This window comes from Pyrus communis, chromosome 1 (genome assembly GCF_963583255.1).
Source record: "Pyrus communis chromosome 1, drPyrComm1.1, whole genome shotgun sequence".
Classification (NCBI taxonomy): Eukaryota; Viridiplantae; Streptophyta; class Magnoliopsida; order Rosales; family Rosaceae; genus Pyrus; species Pyrus communis.
Window position 1 is genome coordinate 41,533,724 of NC_084803.1, and position 20,482 is coordinate 41,554,205.

Below are 20,482 nucleotides of genomic sequence, written 5' to 3' on the forward strand. Positions count from 1 at the left end.
ATAATAAAATGAACGAGTTTTTAATTGTCTTTATTATTTAGGGAGATGATATACCCACCCATCAACATTATTTCTCCACTCCCTTTTTAATGATACTTTTAATGACAACTCTAACCTTTTCCAAAATGACTTATAAGGCCATCTTTAACTATTTTATTCTTTTGTTTTTGTATTAAATTATGAAAATAGAAGGAACGAAAACATGAGCCTAGCAAGTTGAAACCACCGCACACAACACCAAGCAAGTTGAATCCCCCATTTTCCTCATCTATTATGTCAATTCCTTCCCATCCATTTGAAATCTTCATCAAACACCATAGACCCATTACAATTACCTTAAGAAATCTTGATAATTGGATTCTCTCATACCCATTTGACGTGGTTTTGATACCCCTCTTCTATGATTAGTCCTCTACTTGAGTTGTAATTGCAGAGAGCAACTACGAGGTCGACCGAGGATGTTGCTCATCTTCATAGTCTCGATTCAATTAGAGACAGAGTTGGATGACGGTGAGAAGGGGGTTGCTTGCCGTCGAGTGGGTGGATATGTGGCGGTGACTAATTTTCTTTGTAAGGGATAGTTTAGTAATATCAGTGGGTAGGAAAAAAGTGTTTTTCATTTTTACCTTTTGAGTGGGGTGGGAAAATAAGGTAGGGTGGAGAAATAGGATTGTGGGGTGGGTCTACTAGCTCTCATTATTTAATACCAAGGTTATCTAACTTATATTGACATTCGATACTCCATCATTCCATCCTTAGGCGGATCCGACTTACAAAAACGGCATTCCATCATGATCCATACCGCGTGTGAGTGAAAGCACATAAGCTCTGTTTGTTTGGAAAGTCTATGAATGTTAATTTAAAAAAAAAAAAAAAAAAAAAAGAACTTCTGTTATAATTCGAGCAGCATTTTGTTTGAATCGGATTTCCAACATTTGCCTTTTGTATTTAAATCCAATCAATTTTCTTTTCTTCTTAAATGTTAAATGTTTGGCCTTAAACTGTCATTAAATGGCAAGAGTTTGGCCAGTGGGTAATTGGGGTATAGCCATTGACGCTTGGACATTTAAACTCTGAGCTTAGCATATATGGATGGGGTTAAGCATCCTATTCTCCATCCCCTTGCTAAATATGTAGGCAGGATATGTAAAGACTAAGAAGCGTTTGGTGCTAAGGAATGGATCGAGATGCATAAAACATTTCAAGGTATGTTGAAAGAAAAATTGAAAATATTGTGGCCAACTTGGAAGTAGGAATCAATAAGAAAACTTAAGGCTAGTTTGGGATTGTGGTGCTTTTAAAAAAAAAAAAAAATCAACATGTTAAAAAATTTGGAACATTAAATGTGTTTGGTAAAACAAAAAATAAAATAAAATAAAAATAAAAAACTGATGTCAATAATAGTAGAAAAGCAGAAGTAGAGCCTACCATGCTTATAAATTTTTTATTTTTTTTATTTTAACATAGTGATCAGTGCCAATTTAATGAAATTTTCAAATGACAAATACCCCCCAAATTTTACAAAATTACAATCTTTACCTTTATATTATTCTCTTTGGTAATTATTATATCACATTAAATGCCATATCTTTTTTTATTCATTTAGCATATTCACAATAATTTTATATAAAAGTTTATCAAACACTGAAGATATTTTTTTAAATTTTATTTTTTATAAGCAATTTTACAAAAAAAATAAAAAAATTTACCAAACACTCAACAATTTTACTTTACAGCTGTTTACTCTCACATCACAGTAGAAGTAGTTTTTTTTTTTTTTTTTTTTTTTTAAAGCACAACAATACCAAACTAGCCATTATTCATTACAATCATTCCTAAAATGGTAGGATGAAAGGAGAAATTTCATCCATGTTTAGTCCCCTTTAATCCAATCCTCTATATGAAACGAGACCTAAATTCAAGAATGTCATAAATAAAATAGGTTCCGAAAAACTATACAAATATAATCACTCGGATATATATATATATATATATATATATATATATATATATAAACCATACAAATATAACCACTATATATATATATATATCCGTGGAGCACTTCAATTCAAATATTTCCAAGGATGATATTTCCATGATAGGGCTTTAGGATCGTCAACCCATGGATGATATTTCGCTCAAACTCGCAGATCCATGTTCGATCCTCCAGTTCCAGAGCAAAACATTGATCCAGTTCCCAGATACACAAGAAGCAAAGGTAAAGACTCGGTTTGTGCCTCAAAAAATATACTCTCTTCTCTGTTGTGTGCTTGAATGCCTTGGATCTGTGACCCTGGATTGCTGAAAATTAATTTCTTTGCACCCCAACTATGAATTTTAGCATTTTTTTTTTTTTCGGATTAAATCAATCACAATATTATTTTATTGATTTATTTACCATTTGTTGTTGAATTTATTTCTGTAGGAAGGGTACTAATTACCGAAGTGTAAAGGATAAGATTTTATTGTACTACGTGCGCTCAGCAGCTCAGTCTTTCCCCTCCTACTCCAGTTATCTTACGTTTTCTGTTATGCATTTCACATTTCTTGGAATGGATAATAGATAACTACATATTCGAAGTTGGGGATAATTAGGTTTTTATTTATTTGCTTTTTGTCATGGTTACTCATAATTTTGCTTTACTTTGGTTTTTGATTGGATAATATTTTGATTTGCTTTAAGAGTTCTGATCTTCCACTATAATTGTAATTTGACATTGCTACTATTTTTAATATAGATTTATGAACTGATATTCACACATTTGAAACTGGTGTGCAGACCATCATGAGGATCACCACACCCATGATCATGTTCATGATCCTGGTGTTTCTTCTGTCAGCATAGTTTGTGAAGGGAACTTAGAACTTGAAAAAGTAGGATCTCTGTTTTGTCTTATTTTGCAATATATTTGATAATTTCTTCTGTGTCTTCCGTGTGGACCTGTTGCCTTTGAATGAGACAAGTACACATTTGAGGGCCAGTTGCATCCAGAGTCTTTGTCCAGGCATGTATGAAAGAAAACCTGACAAAGACTACTGATTTCGTTTTTATTTTTTCAGGCTAACATATGGCTTGGTACACTGTTGTTGAAATGAAGTGAGGACATATATCGTATGAAAGGTCTTCTATCAGTTCAAGGAAGGAAAAAGAGATTTGTCTTCCAGGTGAGAAACTTGCTGCTAATGGACATTGACATCTTTTTTATGTTAATGGATTTTTGGATCGTGTCTTTACTTTCTGATAGAGAAGTTCGATTTTAGCTTATTTGTTTCTACGGATTAATGCAATCAAAATATTATTTTGTTGATTTTTTACATATGTTTGTGGATGAAGGGTTTAGGTGCTCTGAAAATGCCCACCCTTATTTTTTATTTACACCAAGTGTATATGGCAACCCAGGCATTCCAACTTGCTCAGGTACTTCAATCTTTTCAGTTTTTGGTAATTTTTGCCCCTGTTTGGTTGCTGGGAAGGAGAGGGAAAATAAGGGAAATCATCAAAGTTGATACATATCATTTGTTTTTAGTCACATTGATTTTTATTGTGAGAAATTATGTGATTATTTTTTTATAATTACCTGTGGAATTGAATAGTATTAGCTAAAACTCTCTCACTGCTCAGTTGTATCTATATTAAGAAATTGCTGAGTAGATGGACTACAAAACTCAAATTCCCTCCGTCTGTATATTTGCAGTTGCTTTTCCGTATAAATCTTCTCTTGCAAAGAAATTCAAAGGCCTCTAATTGTATTCATGGACTATAACTGTAATTATACAATGTACATTATTATTCAAATATAAAAAGGTATAATTTATATATAGTCAATTTAAACTCATTAAAATATACAATCCTTAAATACAAAAGTAAATTTAAAAGAAGTTGAAGTAATATATGAATGCTATATGTTTTATTATGTTCAAAATTGAAATTGGAATCATGCTGTTCTTTGATATGAATGAAGTGTGGTGTTCTCCTTCAAAAAGTTGAAATTAGGTCCCTCCATCCCCTTAATTTCATTTTCTATTAGCAAAGAACTGGGATACCAATGTACTTATGTGTATTGTTTCAATTTCTATGTTTGCTAATCTTTTCCCAGGGAAATACTTCATTTAAGGAAAAGCCTGAAATAATGTTGTCAAGTGCTATACTGAAGCTATCAGATTGAACATGATGTATGCAACTTAGATTGCAACCATGCAATTGCTTACTTGGAAGTAATAGTTATTCTATTGCATGCATATCTTTGGAATCTTGCATATCTGTAGAATCTTTGTTTTTTATAACTATTGGTGAAAGCACTGCAGACCAAATCATGTTATATATGCTTATTGTAAACAGTTATGTTTGTAAATTTGAAACCCAAATTAACATAATTTTCTCCCCTGTTTGACCACGCATTTATGAATGTTGGATTAAAATGTGTTTATTTTTGGGAAGAAATGAGACGGTTGGTTTGAGTGTTAGAAGCCTTTGTTTTTCTGCCTTTTATGGCAATGAAAAAAAAGGGGGAAAACATTGGTCTTAATTGTAATTTCCAATTCTTTACGCTGTTAGTAGTTAAAATTAGGGGAATGGCTATTAATATAATATTTGGTATATTTCAAGCTTCTAATTCACAAACTGAGTGAAGGTCACAATAAGTATTAGTGACTACGAGAGTGTTGGACTATCCTCATTCTGGAACCAGGTTTAAGAGGCCCCTGACAATGACATTGAAACGGGTATATAACCCTCTTCTTTTCGTCTTTTAGTCTTTCCCTTACTCGAGCATATGCTGTCATTTAAAATTAGTGGTCTGGTTAATGTACCTGCAGTATCAGTAGTTCCTCTCTTTTTAATGTAGTGATTCCCTTTCTTGGGCATGTAAAACCTTGGTGTTTGTAAATGCACACATCACATGACTTTTAACACAAGTCTTGCTTCTATCATTTGATGTTGCAGTGGGTAAGCTCTGAATTTAATGAATTGTGCAACTTTGAATTTAATGAATTGTGGTGTTTTATCTTCTGAATTTCTAACCTATTAATATTGGAAGACCTAAAAGATTATTCCAATGTATTGTTTCTGGATTTATTCAAATTAGTAGTGAAATGATGGTATTTATAAATTTTAATTTTTTTTTCTTCTATGATTTACATGTTGATGCAGATTTATTCTCTACGATTCTCTGGTTAGGGTAAGCATTCTGGTGAGCTTTGATTTTGTGAGGGTAAGCTCTTAATCTTTCCTCTATCGTTTTGTAGTTCATCCTATTGTTTTAATTTAGAGCTATTTTACTGCTTTTATGTTTGTCGTTCCGTGCTGGGAAATTGGAAAGCTCTGGAAACAGTATAGTTCTTGAGCTAATGTGAAGATTTTGGGTTGAACATTGTGCTGTGAAGATTTTGGGTTTAATATTTGATTCCGTTTTTCTTTTTGCACTTACAAAAACAAAGGATTGTGGTTAATTATTGTGCTGTGAAGCTTCTATTTGATGTCGACTTAATAGAGTAGCAATGTAAATTAAACTACGTATTTTATGGATCAATTCACATATCTCTTGCTTTTTCTTTCATTTGGAGACAATTGTGTAAATGTGTGGTTTTGTGAGCGTTACTCATGTAAAACATGCGTTCTCTAAATTGTTACATTTAAGAATGCGATTATAACGTTTTAGCATTTTCAGTGAATTTTTCTATGAATATTATTCATGGTTTGAAAACCCGCAGCAAAGCGCGGGCAGTGTGCTAAGCCTCACTATAGACTAGCAATAATGTAGTTCGAATTCGCCTTTGGCGAGAGTCGCATGCATATCTAGAGAAGACCTATTCGACCTTCAATGCCACTAATATTGTCCTACAACAACAATATAGGGTACCAAATTTTCAAATTTGATCTCTATTTTACTTCTCGCTGAATAGCAAAATCAACTTTTGATGAAAAATCATCAAGCTCAACCCATTGGCTCGAATGCTGCGCTTGAAGCGCATGCGACTAATTCTAGCAACCACAAACGACAGAAGAACCATCGTAGCCGTGGAAATGGGCGGCAACTTCAGCCATAGGCCCAAGGTCAACAAAGCAAAGGCCTTGCCAAGGGAGGCCCCTAGCTTCAAGAACAAGAGAAAAGCTACCATTTAATCGAATTCCATTACATTGGACATGTGGTACCGTTGTGGATCAATGGACCATTGGTCACGCATATATCGAGCTACCCCTGAGGCTATTGCCAAGTATCATTCCTGTCATGAGTCTAACCTTGCACATGTGGAACATCCCGACGATACTACCACACCTATAGAGGTTTCAAATTTTCAGGTGGCATCCACTCCTATGGAAGAATGAAGTTTATTTTTCTAGACATGTTCGGGTGGTTTTTACCCCAAATTGTTGAACCCAATATGGAATAACTTGTTTGGTTTGGTTTGTTTTGAATTATGGATAATTATGTCATGGGTACTATTTCTCAATTGATTAATTGAATGAATAAAATTATATATATGCATGTGATCGATTCAATTAATTTATTTCTAGGTCTGACTAGTGGGGAAGTTAGTTGTCTGGCTGATGGTGCTACCACACACACCATCTTGCGTGAGCAACACTATCTTACTAACTTCGTACCTAAAAATGCACTTTTGACAACCCTTTCAAGTTCATCTAACTTGATGGAACAATATAGAAAGGCCTGTATAATGTTGTCTAATGGTATTGAATTAACCATTAAAAAGACCCTCTATTTTCCTCGTTCCGGAAGAACATTGCTGAGTTTTAAAGATATCCGAGATAATAAATATCATATTGAAACCACTGAAGAAAATGATTCTGATCATTTCTTACGAATATGGCCAGAAGTGTATTTACAAGAAGTTGGAATGTCTCTCGAGTGGGTTGTACATCACAACCATTCGAGCCATAGAGACCTATCATGTGGACGACCTTGAGCCCGAGTTCCAAACCACTTTCCTGTCTTGGCATGACCGGATGAGACAACCTAAACGGGATATGATGCGCCATATAACCTCTTATACCGGATACTCGACTTGCAAAGCATGCGACTTGGGGAAGTTGAACACTCAACCTTTATCTACAAAGATTAATCAGAATCCTCCAAAGTTTCTTTAGAGGATTCAAGGGGATATTTCTAGACCTATCCAACCAACATGTGGACCATTTAGATACTTCATGGTGTTGGTTGATGCATCGACACGTAGGTCATATGTTCGCTTAATGTCCACATGCAACACTGTTTTTTGCAAAACTCTTAGCTCAAATCATTAACTTTAGGGCTCACAACCCTGATTATCCGATTTAGTAAATTTGACTAGATTATGCTAGAAAGTTTACGTCACAGTCCTCTGATGATGATTACATGTCAATTGGGATTGAAGTTGAGCATCTTGTACCCCATGTTCATACCGAAAACGGTCTAGTAGAAGCTTTCATAAAGCACATTCAATCGATAACTCAGACTTTGGTTATGCGAACCAAATTGCCGGTATTTGCTTAGGGCTATGCAATTCTGCATGCATCTATGTTGGTTTGCTTGAAGCCCACCACTACCCAATCTCTTTCACCGTTATGGTTGGTCACTAACGAAAGAGATTGTTTTGCGTGTTCTAAACAACGGTACAATTTTTTTTTCCCAGCATCGACATACTTTAGCATGATCCTTATCTTTGGCAACTGGAGTACATGTACAGTACATTTGCATTTCTTTCCAGAACGGTTATATGTTTTTAAAAAAATTCTCTTGTTAGCTTGATTATTGAGTAGGAAACACATACATGTATAGAAATTATCCTGAGGTTAATAATAAGTAAACACTATGAATATTGCTTGCTGTGTAAATTTGATTCATGTTCCGATAGTATAATGCAGTAGTAGTAAATCATTGATTGTTTCTTATAAAAAATTTAAGTTGCGGGGGTGTTAGTGGAAACCCAGTTCAAACCTGTAGAAGAGCCAAAGGGAGCATTGGTTTGACAATAATGCTGCTTGAAAAGAGTCACATGTTATGCACACGATGAACTTTTACAGCAATCATAACAGATTGGACAACAAGGATCACATTGATGTCAGAGACTATTTGTAATAAAAACCAAAAATTAAATAGTTCATTTTAAGACATTCTACTTCTGCATGCTTAGAATTACGAAATTTAAATGTTATTTTTTTAAGAAACACCGTCTATGGAAGTAATAAAGAAAAAGGTCGATAGCCTTTTAAAAAAATCCGATACTTCCGTTATCATCAAGAAAATAAACTTGAAGCATGACTTTAATTCATTATTCTAAGAAAAGAGTTTATGATGCTGATTGCATACAAACACAATTCGTTAAGAACCTTAAGATAGCAGGTCATCAACACGTTAACCCATTTGTATGACCAAATGAATGAAACTCGAGGACATGTCATGTAGATTTTTTTAGGTCCAATAAAATTATAAAAACACAACACTAAGGGCATAGTGAATAGATCATATAAGGGTATAGTCCACATATATATGGGTTAGGATCGGGGGACACCCAACATGGCCTCAATATTGAGAAGTTGAATTTCTGATTATTGGTACTTGGTGTTAGGTTCCTCCTGCATTTGATATGGTCTTTTCACATGAACATAGTTCTATTGATTTTCCATCCAGATGTAATAGTTCGTTCAAATGTATTCTGGTTTATTTCAGGAGTGCGTGATGAAAGTGACCATTCGTATAGCCCCAAAATTGTGCGGATTGGTCTTAAGGAACATCATTCTGTCCGTGCAGTCTCCATGAATGTATTTGGCGGTAAATGAGGCAACATTGAGTTTCACTCTATAATTATTATCATCCTTGAACTAAGAGTACATGTAAATATTACTCATAATGTGTACAAGGTAAACCAAACCAAAAGGTGATTAATTTTAGTATACATCATTAACAGGCCTTTTAAAGGTTTATTTACTAAAATGGTTAAAATCAAAGGGTAATTAAATCGCAGATACTAGGGGCAGTTCCCCAGTTTTCTAGAAGAACCTAAGATTATGGTGAATAGTCTGTTAAGGAACACTGGGCTTTATGAGTCCCAAAACCTGCCCGGTTGTGAAGCTCATTCAAAAAAATAACAGACGGAGCCTTATGTAGAGGCTTTATCAATACCAAAACCTGCCCAGTGGATGATTATTTGTCAAAGCACGGAGTTACACACTCCAAGCTCTTTTATAGTAAGTAGAGTTAGTTTTTTCCTTACTCTTAACGGATTAACAAGTAAACTACCTTCCCATCAAATTTATTCTGGAAACCACCCCTTGCTCATCCTTGAAAGCCTAAGCCCTCTCTGTGCACTATACGGGAAGTCAGCATTTGTCCTGCTATTTAGATCCTTGATTCCAGACGATACCGCTTTCCATCCACTAGATGGGTTCCCCTGATGCAGGTCTTTTCAATTACTCTGGAAAGAAGTTTACTCAAAGCCCATAGGCCAATTGATAAAAGATATATAATACACACACACACACAAACACACACACACACACACACATACATATACATATACATATATATATATATATATATATATATATATATATATATATATTTGTCAATTTACTTACGACTTCTGATAACAAAACATAGTAGAAGCTGAAGTCGAATTTTTATTAATTCCCTACATTATAGTTGGTTGTGTTGTGTTGCTTGAACTTGATAAGAAAAGGTCTAACGTAATATGTGTTTCTTGAAGTTGACCGAAAGATTCTTGTTGCAGGTAGAACGGAAGAAAGGAAGTATAGGAGGTGGGAAAGGCAGAGATGGAGGTGCTGAAAGGTTTCGAGCAGAAATTTTGGAGGAGTCTGTAATTGTATGCTACTTTGCATTTTGTTATAACTCAAGATTTAGACGTTTAGTTTCGCTTGTAATGTATGTATACATGGCAGGTGTTTTCTACCCTTAGCTTTAGTGGTTCAAGTCTTTTCAGCAAATGGAATCGAGATTTTGATGTTGTTATAATAGATGAAGCTGCACAAGCTGTAAGTTCATGTAATCCGTTATTTTATCTTTTTATAGTTCCTCGTTTGTACCTTTACTCCTTTCCCTCTCTCCTTTCTTGAAGACATTCTAAATGCGGAAGTGTAACTGTATATATTAATTAATGAATTCATCATCCATTAGGATTACTAATTTCATAAATCTTATTTGTTTTTCATTACTTATGTCTAGGCAGTCTATGTCCATGACCCATCTAGAGTATATAAATTGAGGGGCTCGCCCCTTGAGTAGTGCCCTTATGGGCAGCTGCTCCATGGTGGACACGACTGCAGCCTCCACTCTTTATTTCTGAAAGTCTTTGTTTTTTAGTTGATTTGAAGTTTGAGTTTTCAACTCTTAAAACTTGGAGACGCCATGTTTTCAAAGTGTTGGCCATTGAGCACTGTTTATATGGTGTATATTTATTTTTGGGATGAATGAGGTTTTTTTTTCTGTAATTGAAAAACTGTGATGGCTGTGCTTGATGGCATTATCTGTAAGGAGGAGATAAACAAATGTTTCGACAATCTAGAGTATAATCAGAAGTGTTCAAGAGTAAACCGTAGTATGGCTAATGAAAGATTTATGTGTAAGCAACTGTTCTGGTATCGTAGCAAAAGAAAAAAAAATTAACTACCCTGATTGAATGGCTGGTCAAATAAGGTTACTGTTAAGGAAAGTAAAATCAGTTGATTCTCTATTATGGTGATTTCCTCGTATCATGGAAAGTCAATTAATATTGATTCACCTTCCATTATGTACAAATGCGTAAACTAGGAAACAATTTGTATAGGCTTTAATTTAGGATCGTGCTTAGTCTTTGTATTGTATAAAACTTCTCTGTAACTATTCAATGTATATTCATTTTTTCAGCTAATATCAAAATTTACATGGCATCAGAGCCTAAGCGCTCCTGATACCCAAAACCCTAAACACCATCCTTTGCATCGCCAAAAACCATGGCACCCACTGAAACCCCAGCCAAGTCTGCGGTTAACAAATATGAAGATCCCAAGGATCCTCTTTATCTCCATCACTCCGATTAACCTGGAGCAGTACTTGTTACTCACTAATTGGATGAAGAAAATTATAGCACCTGGAGTCGTGCCATGACCATGGCTCTCAGCGCCAAAAATAAGGAAGGTTTCATTAACGGCACTATTTGGAAGCCGTCGGCAACATCCACCACAGAACTCCAACAATAGACCCGCTGCAACAACCTTGTAAAATCATGGCTTCTCAATTCGATTCCAAAAGACATTGGTGCAAATGTGATTTATAATGAGGGTGCCTATGAAATTTGGACAAAATTGAAGGAGCGGTTTTCACAAGGGAATAGCGTTTATCTCTTCTAAATTGAACAAGAAATCCATGCTTGTATGCAGAGTAGCATGACCATTGGTGCTTACTATACGAAGTTGAAAGGTCTTTGGGATGAGCGAGATATAATATGCTCTATCGCCACTTGTACTTGTGGTACAGTGAAAGAGGTGCTGCAATTCCACCAAAACCAAAAGACCATGAAATTTCTCATGGGACTTAATGAGGCCTACACTGCAGTTTGAGGGAAAATCTTGCTCATGGACCCTCTTCCCGTCGTCAACAAAGCCTATCCGCTCATTCTTCAAGATGAAAAACAACGAGCTATCTCAACCATTAAGGCACCAATTACTGATGCTACAACCTTTGCTGTTTGAGACGACTCGCATAATTCTGGGAGAAATTTTGCACCAAAGAACTCTCACTTGAAGTGCGAGCGTTGAGACAAAATTGGGCACACTTCAGACACTTGCCGAGCACATCTCCAATGTGATTATTGCGGCTGGAAAGGCCACACCATAGATATGTGTCGAAAGTTAAAGAAAGCAATCTCCACCGGTGCCGGTGGGAAGGCCAATCACCAGGACCGCAAAAACCATGCTCCCTGGGCCAATCACGTTGAAGTCAATTCAACAGCAGCACCCCCTTATTCCTACAGTCTTACAGCGGCACAATACCAAAATCTCATGACTTTACTCGAGAATACTAACTCAGCTCCATGGCTAATCATTTTGGTACTTCATCTGCTATGAGCAACCTCTCAGGTAAATCCTTTTGTGCATCTGCTTTCAATAAAGGCAAGAGCTGGATATTTGATACTGGAGCCACAGATCACATGGTTTGCTCACCGAGCTTGCTAACAACGAGTACTCCAGTTGTCAACAAACAAGTGCATCTTCCCAACAATGCACTTGCTGCTGTCACACATATTGGCAGCATTCGTTTTTCAGAGGATCTTGTGTTACATGATGTGCTTTATGTTCCATCTTTCAGATTGAATCTCATATCTGTTAGTCAGCTTGCAAAAAGATATCATTATTTTCCTACATTCACTGATAAGTTTTGTATGCTTCAGGACCAACGATCAGGGAAGATGATTGGGATGGGAACTGAACGAGACGGACTATACTACCTTGATACTACGAGGAAAACCGAGTGCAACTCTGTTACAACGTCTATCACCACTTCACCTCACCTTTGGCATCAACGTCTTGGTCACATTTCTAATAAAAGTCTTCGTGCTATATCTCATTTTGTTAAAGATTTGAACTTTTGTGATATCAATGACTGTTCAATTTGCCCATTAGCTAAACAGACTCGTTCTCAGTTTCCTGTAAGTGTTATTAAAACTCACACACCTTTTGAATTAATTCATGTTGATATTTGGGGAGGCTACCGTGTCTCTACTATGGACGGGGCACGTTACTTCCTTACGATTGTCGATGATTATACCCGTTGTACATGGGTTTATTTATTGCATCATAAATCTGACACACAACAATATCTCACCATGTTGATTAATCTCGTCGAAACACAATTCTTTTCCAGGGTTAAAACAATCCGTAGTGATAATGGTCCTGAATTCACAATGGGAAAATATTATTTTGACAAAGGGATCATTCATCAAACCAGTTGTGTCTCCACTCCACAAGTAGCAGAGAGGAAGCATCGACATCTCCTCAATGTTGCATAAGCTTTACTCTTTCAAGCCAACCTTTCAAAGAAATTTTGGGGGGATGCCATCTTAACTGCCACCTACCTCATCAATCAAACTCCTACGCCTCGACTTAATGGTAAAGCACCGTATGAATTACTTTTTCGCAAACAGCCCACTTATAATCATTTGCGAGTTTTTGGGTGCCTATGTTATGCCTCCACACATCATCATCGCCCTACAAAATTTGACGCTCGACCCACACGTTGCCTCTTCCTTGGGTATCCATATGGTAAAAAGAATTATCGGGTTTATGATCTCTCAACAGGTAAAATATTTGTCTCTCGTGATGTACTATTTCATGAAAATATTTTTCCTTTTCCATCTTCCGCTGCTGATTCCTCCCTCGTGCTTCCTCACACTTAAGCATCATTTTCTGACGATACCTTTCTTCCACCTTCTCCCATTGATTCCCCATCGTCCGGGACTCATGATACTTCTGAGGCACCTCCATCTCCGCCTTCTTCTATTACCCCTTTTTCTCCCACATCTTCTTCTTTGCCACCAACAACGCCATCTTCACCTAATGCACCAAATCCTTGCTCCCGCCCAACACGTGGTACACAGGTACCTGGTTATCTTCGTGAGTATCATGTTGGTATATCTCTCCCTTCACGGACTCCTTCCTCATCTAACTTGGCGTTGGCTGGAACTACAGGTATTACTTATCCATTATCTAATGTGCTTTCATATGATCGGTTATCACCCAAGCATCGTGCTTTCACTACTGCCATTTTAGTTGAAAATGAGCCTTATTCGTACTCACAAGCAGCATGTGATCCTAAATGGCGTGCTGCCATGCAACAAGAGTTGGTTGCCCTTGCAGCAAATGGAACATGGTCTCTTCAAACGTTAGCTCCAGGAAAGAAACTAGTTAGATGCAAATGGGTGTACAAGATCAAATTCAATCCTAACGGGACCATTGAACGTTATAAAGCCCGCTTGGTTGCCAAGGGTTATAGCCAAATTGAAGGCTTGGATTATCGTGAAACTTTTGCCCCAGTTGCAAAACATGTTACTGTTTGTCTTATTCTGGCCATCGCCTCTACTCAACATTGGCATCTTCATCAACTTGATGTAAACAATGCCTTCATGCATGGTGACCCTGAAGAAGATGTGTACATGTCTCTCCCCCTCCGGATTCGGACAAAAGGGGGAGTCAAGAGTGTGTAAACTTCACAAATCATTGTACGGACTCAAGCAAGCTTCTCGTCAATGGTTCATTAAGCTTTCTCAGTCTATCAACAATCCAAAGCGGATTATTCATTGTTCGTCCGATCCAGAGGTGATAGATTCACTGCTCTTCTTGTTTATGTAGATGATGTTATTTTGGCAGGTAATAATCTACAAGATATTGAAGACACTAAGGTGTTTCTAAAGAAACAATTTAAGTTGAAGGATCTTGGCCAACTAAAGTACTTCCTCGGCATTGAGGTGGCTCGATCTAAGGAGGGCATTGCACTCTCTCAATAGAAATATGCTCTTGAAATCCTTGAGGATGCTGGATATTTGGGTGCAAAGCCACCTCACTTCCCTATGGAACAAAATTTGTCTCTTAGTAAAACTGATGGTGATTATATTAGTGATCCTTCTTTATATCGAAGGCTCGTTGGGCGACTCATTTACTTGACCATCACACGTCCTGATCTGGTATATGCAGTCCATATCCTAAGCCAATTCATGGACAAGCCACGAGTTCCACACATGGAAGTAGTTTATCGTGTCTTGCGCTATATTAAACATGCGCCAGGCCAAGGAATTTTTCTTTCTGCTGCTAGTCCAATCCAACTGAATGCCTTTTGTGACACGGATTGGGCTCAATGTCGTGACACTCGAAGATCTATTGCTGGATATTGCATCTTCCTTGGCCAATCATTAGCTTCATGGAAAACTAAGAAGCAAACCACAGTAGCACGATCAAGTGCGGGAGCTGAATATCGATCCATGCCTGCTAGTTGTTGTGAAATTAGTTGCTTCAAATAAATTTTGCGGGACTTGGGCATCAAACATCCTCAACCTGTCAAGTTATATTGTGATAATCAAGCGGCTCTGCACATTGCTTCAGACCTAGTCTTTCCCGAGCGAACAAAGCATATAGAGATTGACTGTCATCTTGTGCGAGAAAAGATTCAAAACGGAATGATCAAGACAGCTCTCATATCTACATCACAGCAGCCAGTCGACATCTTCACAAAGTCATTAAGCTCTGGGCAATTCACTACTTTACTTGGCAAGTTGGGAATCGTTGACATACATTCCAACTTAAGGGGAGTGTTAAGGAACGTAAAATCAATTGATTCTCTATTATGGTGATTTCCTTGTATCATGGAAAGTCAACTAATATTGATTCACCTTCCATTCTGTAAAATGCGTAAACTAGGAAACAATTTGTATAGGCATTGATTTAGGATCGTGCTTAGTCTTTGTATTGTATAAAACTCCTCTGTAACTGTTCAATGTATATTCATTTTTTCAGCTAATATCCAAATTTACAGTTACCACTACTTGTCTTATTTATTTGTTTTCAGTTGAAGACAATGCAATACTAAATATAAACTAGGAATTTATGGCTCTTGATAATTCTTGGGAGTGTTTATTCTTGTGTATGATTCTCTAAAGTTTCATCAACTGGAATAAAGTCTAACCGACTTCATGTTATGTATGATATAGGTGGAACCAGCGACTCTTGTTCCATTGACAAATGGATGCAAACAAGTATTTCTGGTATATTATAATGCTATTACAGGGCTTTCTCATAATTTACTTTGTGTTATCAATTTACTTTATACTGTGCACCAATACTTGTGCATAATATTTAGGCTTCAAGCCAGTCTTAATTCTGAATTTTTAACGTTTAGATCGGTGACCCGGTTCAACTGCCAGCTCCTGTAATTTCAACCGTTGCTAATAAACTCGGGTAAACTACGATATTGTGATGTATTTTCTCTGTCATTTTATTGATTAATAGGTTAAATATCTGATTCTCTCACACTTGTTTTCCTGATTGAAGGTATGGAACGAGTTTGTTTGAGAGATTTCAGAGAGCTGGCTATCCAGTGACCATGCTGAAGATGCAGTATCGAATGCATCCAGAGGTTAGATCAGAAACATCCAACAAAGTTTATTGAAAAATATTTTATGTTGATGACCCATATTCTAATAACTTAGCTTCTGATAAACGTGGTGCACTCTTTCCTTCTATCTCGATGTTGCATTAGCTCAATGTCGCTTCGATCTCTCCTCTGCAATATACTCCACGTCTCTTCTCTTCATGAGTGATTCTCACCGTTGAGATCTGTAACTTTTCTCGGGGGACAAATCTCCCCTCACTTCTGCCGGGCAACCCTCTATTCCATCTAGCAGTATTTTCTTGTTGTAGATACCAATTGAACTTCGGTGACAACTTCCCATGGTCGGTGCCCGGGATTATGCTTGCCGAGGTTGTTGGTGCGGTTGTCAGTTCTGGCAACAAACCAGTCAGAACCGTGCCTGACAACCGGCAGCATAATGGGCTGGAACCGTGCCCAGCTCTAAGTTAGAGTACATGTTCCATTGAAAATGAATGTGAAAGTAATAACTATTATTGAATGAATATGACATAACAATGTGAGCTTCGTCTGGGCCTCAAATAAGAAGCATAGTAATTAATTTATATCTGTGATCCTGTATTCAGTTTTATTTGATATTAGACTCTCTGTGTGTGTATCTCTCTATTTCATATTTCATAATTGGTAGGTTTAAATTTCTATGTCTTTTATTTAGATACTTGATTTTTGTCCATTTTTAAAAGTGGAATTATGGCTCTTCTGTGGATATTGCAAAACCTTATGTATGAAATAAAAAATTCCTGTGCAGATTAGGAGCTTTCCTTCTGCAGAGTTTTACTCGGAGTCATTGGAGGATGATCCTAATATTATAGAGCAGACACAACGTTCTTGGCATGATTATCGGTGCTTTGGACCCTTCTGCTTTTTTGACATGCATCGAGGGAAGGAATCCAAGCCCGAAGGAAGTGGTAGATCTGTTCTGAATGTTGCTGAGGTTGATTTTATCATGCTCTTGTATCATAATTTAGTGGATAAATATCCAGAGCTTAAATCAAGTCAGCGGTTCGTATCGTGGACAAGTAACTCTCTTGAAAGAACGTTTCAGAAGTACTTTCGGAGTGGAGTCTGACACATTGATGGTTGCCAGGTATCGTGACTCATTCTTTTATGGATTCCTTTGGAATTCTTCTCATTGCTAATAGACTTTGTTTTCTATTCAAAAGGTGATCAGACGTTTTTATTTTTAATACTTTGGAAGTTTTCAAGATCAGTTTTTTTGGTTGATGTAATACCGTGTTATGTAGAGCCGTCTAGATGTCGGTGTATCTCATTTTATGTTGCATAGATTTGTCAAGTTGCACGATATCTCATAATTTTCGTCGAATTATACCACAAAATATGATATAAACGATGACGAGGAGGAAAAAGGGGTGGGAGGAGCTGATGTGACTGTTGGGGTATTTGTTAAACCGAAACATCAAATATTTTAACATTGGCGGTTATTATTGACACTGCACTCCTCAAGGTGCAATTTCTCTCTTATGGTTTAATAAGATACGGGTGCACAATGACCTTTTTGAAGTGCGAATAACTTCTCCCTGAACTTTTAGAGACAATTTTTTCCTATTATTCAACTTGCGAAAATTGAAATGTTTGAATAAATGATCTTTTAATGTTTTTCTCAGGGACGTGAAAAGGATGTTGCAATATTTTCATGTGTCAGGACAAACGAACATGGAAAAATTGGGTTTCTGTCTGATTTTCGGCGAATGAATGTTGCGATCACTAGAGCAAAATCTTCTGTCTTGGTCTGTTATCGTTCGAAGTTAAGAATGAAGTGTCAAGTACTGTCTTACTTCATGTAATATGCATTTACATATTGACCACACATCTGCTGTGATTGATTCATTTGTTTGGTTTTATCCAACCGCTTATGACGGTTCATGTTGCTAATATAGAATCGTAGGTTGAGCATTTGAAACTTCACACCAGGTTCTTAAATTTCTAGGTCCCACAACTTTTATGTTTTAGGACGATTTTCCGTAACTTGTGGTCCTTTGAGTAAGCAAGAGGAATAAATTGGTCCATGTATCATTTAGTATCAACTGCAACGAGCGCTACGTCAAAAGAACTTAACTACAACTCGCTTCATGTTATTGTTCTTTTGTTTCTCTCAGACATCGAATTTTCTACATCTCTCTCCATTTTATTGTTCTTTTATTTCTCTCAGACATCAAATCTGTCATCTCTTTCCAGCCCAATACTTATCATTTATATGTATTCACAAACTTCTGATTCAATCGTATGACGTGTTCTGGCGATTTCTGTATCTGTAATGCAGGTCTCACAGCCATACGCTTCATTTTTCAGTGATGAGAATCTGGAAACCATGGCCATCAAGAAAGAATTCTCATTGGAGGAGGTTGAGAATGATGAGGTGGATAACTATGCAGGTTCATACAAGTTTGGGGGTGCCGACCCGGCGGAGGGAGAGGAGAACGATTATGGAGACGGGGGTATGGACATGGATGACGGAGGCAACGGCGATGACTGAGTATCGATATGATAATGTTGCTTAGGTCATATGGAACCGTGTGAGATGAAAGTCTCATGCACCCCTTTGAATGAGAAAGGAGTGAGGAATCCTCTTTTCGACTCTGACCCCCACTTCAGTTGTTGCTTTTCTTTCTATTAGTTCAAAAGTAGCTGCTTCAGCTTCAATCATCCGAATTTTTTATATTTGTTTGGGTGGGAGAATTTTTTATATTCGTTTGGGTGGGAGACTTGTGTGAGTTAAACGGGCTATTTATATGTGTCAAGCGCGCCCCCCCGTTACCATTGCTGTTTAGCAGTAATTATTTTATATCTTACAAGCTGAAAGCCTTGAGATGACTCTTAAACACTTGTTGCTGTTTGGTAGAAAACTTTTGTAGGAGTTGTATTTTGTCTTATACGTAGAAGTAACGTTTCTGATCAGAAACGTTAAGTTACCAAAGTTTAGCGACAACTGTTACTGTTTCTTATGAGAATAGAAAATTAAGGATGTGTTTGTTTGCCTTCACTAAATCTCCTTGGACTGGATTGGACTAGCTATTAGTCCAATACCGTGTTTGTTACACATAGGAATAGATTTAATGAGATTAGAGCCGACTCGTCCCGACTAAGTCCTTCGTTAGAAGGTCTTAGCGAGACCTCCCAATAAGCACAGGATTGCTAGGACCATTCGCGTCCTCGTCCAATTGTTCTCCTTGCTTCTTTGTTCTGGTCTAGTCAACCGACCTCGCCAAACCACCCCACCGACAGTGATGGCAACGATCGTCGACGAGATGTACTTGTTTTTGGCTCCGCATTTCTTCGACTTCATAAAGGACGAGAGCGAAGTTGAGTCTACCATAGAAAGCTCTTCACTGCCCGCGGCATGGCCATTCACGTCGATTGGAGGAGGGGATGAAGGTGGGTCATCGGAGAAGAGAGGTTGGATGAGGAGACGATGGTGGGCTTGCAGCTGGAGGTTTGATTCGGAGATGGAGGATCTCAATTACGCAGAGGTCTGATAGACTGATTCACTTCTTTCCAGTTTTTCTCCCTATTTTTAATCTTTTCCCCATTTTTTATTTTTTATTTATTTTTTATCTTTTTGATTTAGGGGAAATTTATTGACAATGTGGATTTATTGTTTGGTTTGATTTGAATTGGGCAAGTAAATATTTGGTTTTTTTTTCTTTTCATATAGAAAATGAACTTTTGGAGTGGATTATGAGTTAATTTGCAATTTCTCCTCCTGCGTATTTTTCAATTTAGGATTTGATTGTAGGTTAATTAGAATATGATGTTGTTGTATGAAATTTTGTTGTTATGATTGTATATGGTCCATTTTTCATTCTTTTTGTTATCCCATTTCTTAATCCACACATCACCAAACGCTTCATTAAGTTTGTTCAACTTAGTCTATTCTAAGTCAGTCCAGCTTAGTCCCAAAAGTTAATCCAGTCTGAGATAATCCAGTACAACAAATGCACCCTAAGTGTGACGCATCGTGCTATAATGAATAGGGAAATCGAATGACTATTTTGCCTTGTTATTAAGGCTTTGGAGGCAATCTCCTTGGTTGATGTTAGAAGGCGCTTTATCGAGGCATTAGCTCTGCAGTTTGGAAGACCAGTGGAAGCTGATTCGGTAGGCATCCTAGGCATGTAATGCTCTCTGCAAAGTTCTTGAAACGTTAAGACTAATTGTTCATAAATAATTCATAAAGCTTATTAAGTCTTGCATGTTTATATTTAATTTAAACATCATTGACGGATTTATTACATGTTAAGTGTACGTAATTACTTGAACATTACGAAGAGAATATGCATGAAGAAAACTTAATCTTTAAAGTTGTATGTTTGAACTCATAAGTAATTTGTAGAACT

General features: G+C 37.0%; 1 protein-coding gene and 1 long non-coding RNA gene across 2 annotated transcripts in view; both read left to right on the forward strand.

Annotated features, from left to right (window-relative positions):
• Window positions 1–2,078: 2,078 nt before the first annotated feature.
• Window positions 2,079–5,552, forward strand: LOC137718660 (uncharacterized). The gene is made up of 5 exons (XR_011065908.1): window positions 2,079–2,218; window positions 2,780–2,874; window positions 3,061–3,165; window positions 3,335–3,418; window positions 4,098–5,552. It is a non-coding gene; the product is annotated as an uncharacterized lncRNA (long non-coding RNA).
• A 1,123-nt stretch (window positions 5,553–6,675) lies between these two features.
• The window catches only part of LOC137728085 (probable helicase MAGATAMA 3), a 40,453-nt gene continuing 26,646 nt past the window's right edge, over window positions 6,676–20,482 (forward strand). Inside the window, exons 1-9 of the mRNA XM_068466973.1 lie at window positions 6,676–6,836; window positions 7,533–7,609; window positions 8,667–8,758; window positions 9,727–9,819; window positions 9,896–9,988; window positions 15,691–15,744; window positions 15,879–15,937; window positions 16,031–16,115; window positions 16,876–17,129. Coding sequence (XP_068323074.1) covers window positions 6,676–6,836; window positions 7,533–7,609; window positions 8,667–8,758; window positions 9,727–9,819; window positions 9,896–9,988; window positions 15,691–15,744; window positions 15,879–15,937; window positions 16,031–16,115; window positions 16,876–17,129 — 968 coding nt within the window. The remainder of the gene's footprint in view (window positions 6,837–7,532; window positions 7,610–8,666; window positions 8,759–9,726; window positions 9,820–9,895; window positions 9,989–15,690; window positions 15,745–15,878; window positions 15,938–16,030; window positions 16,116–16,875; window positions 17,130–20,482) is intronic.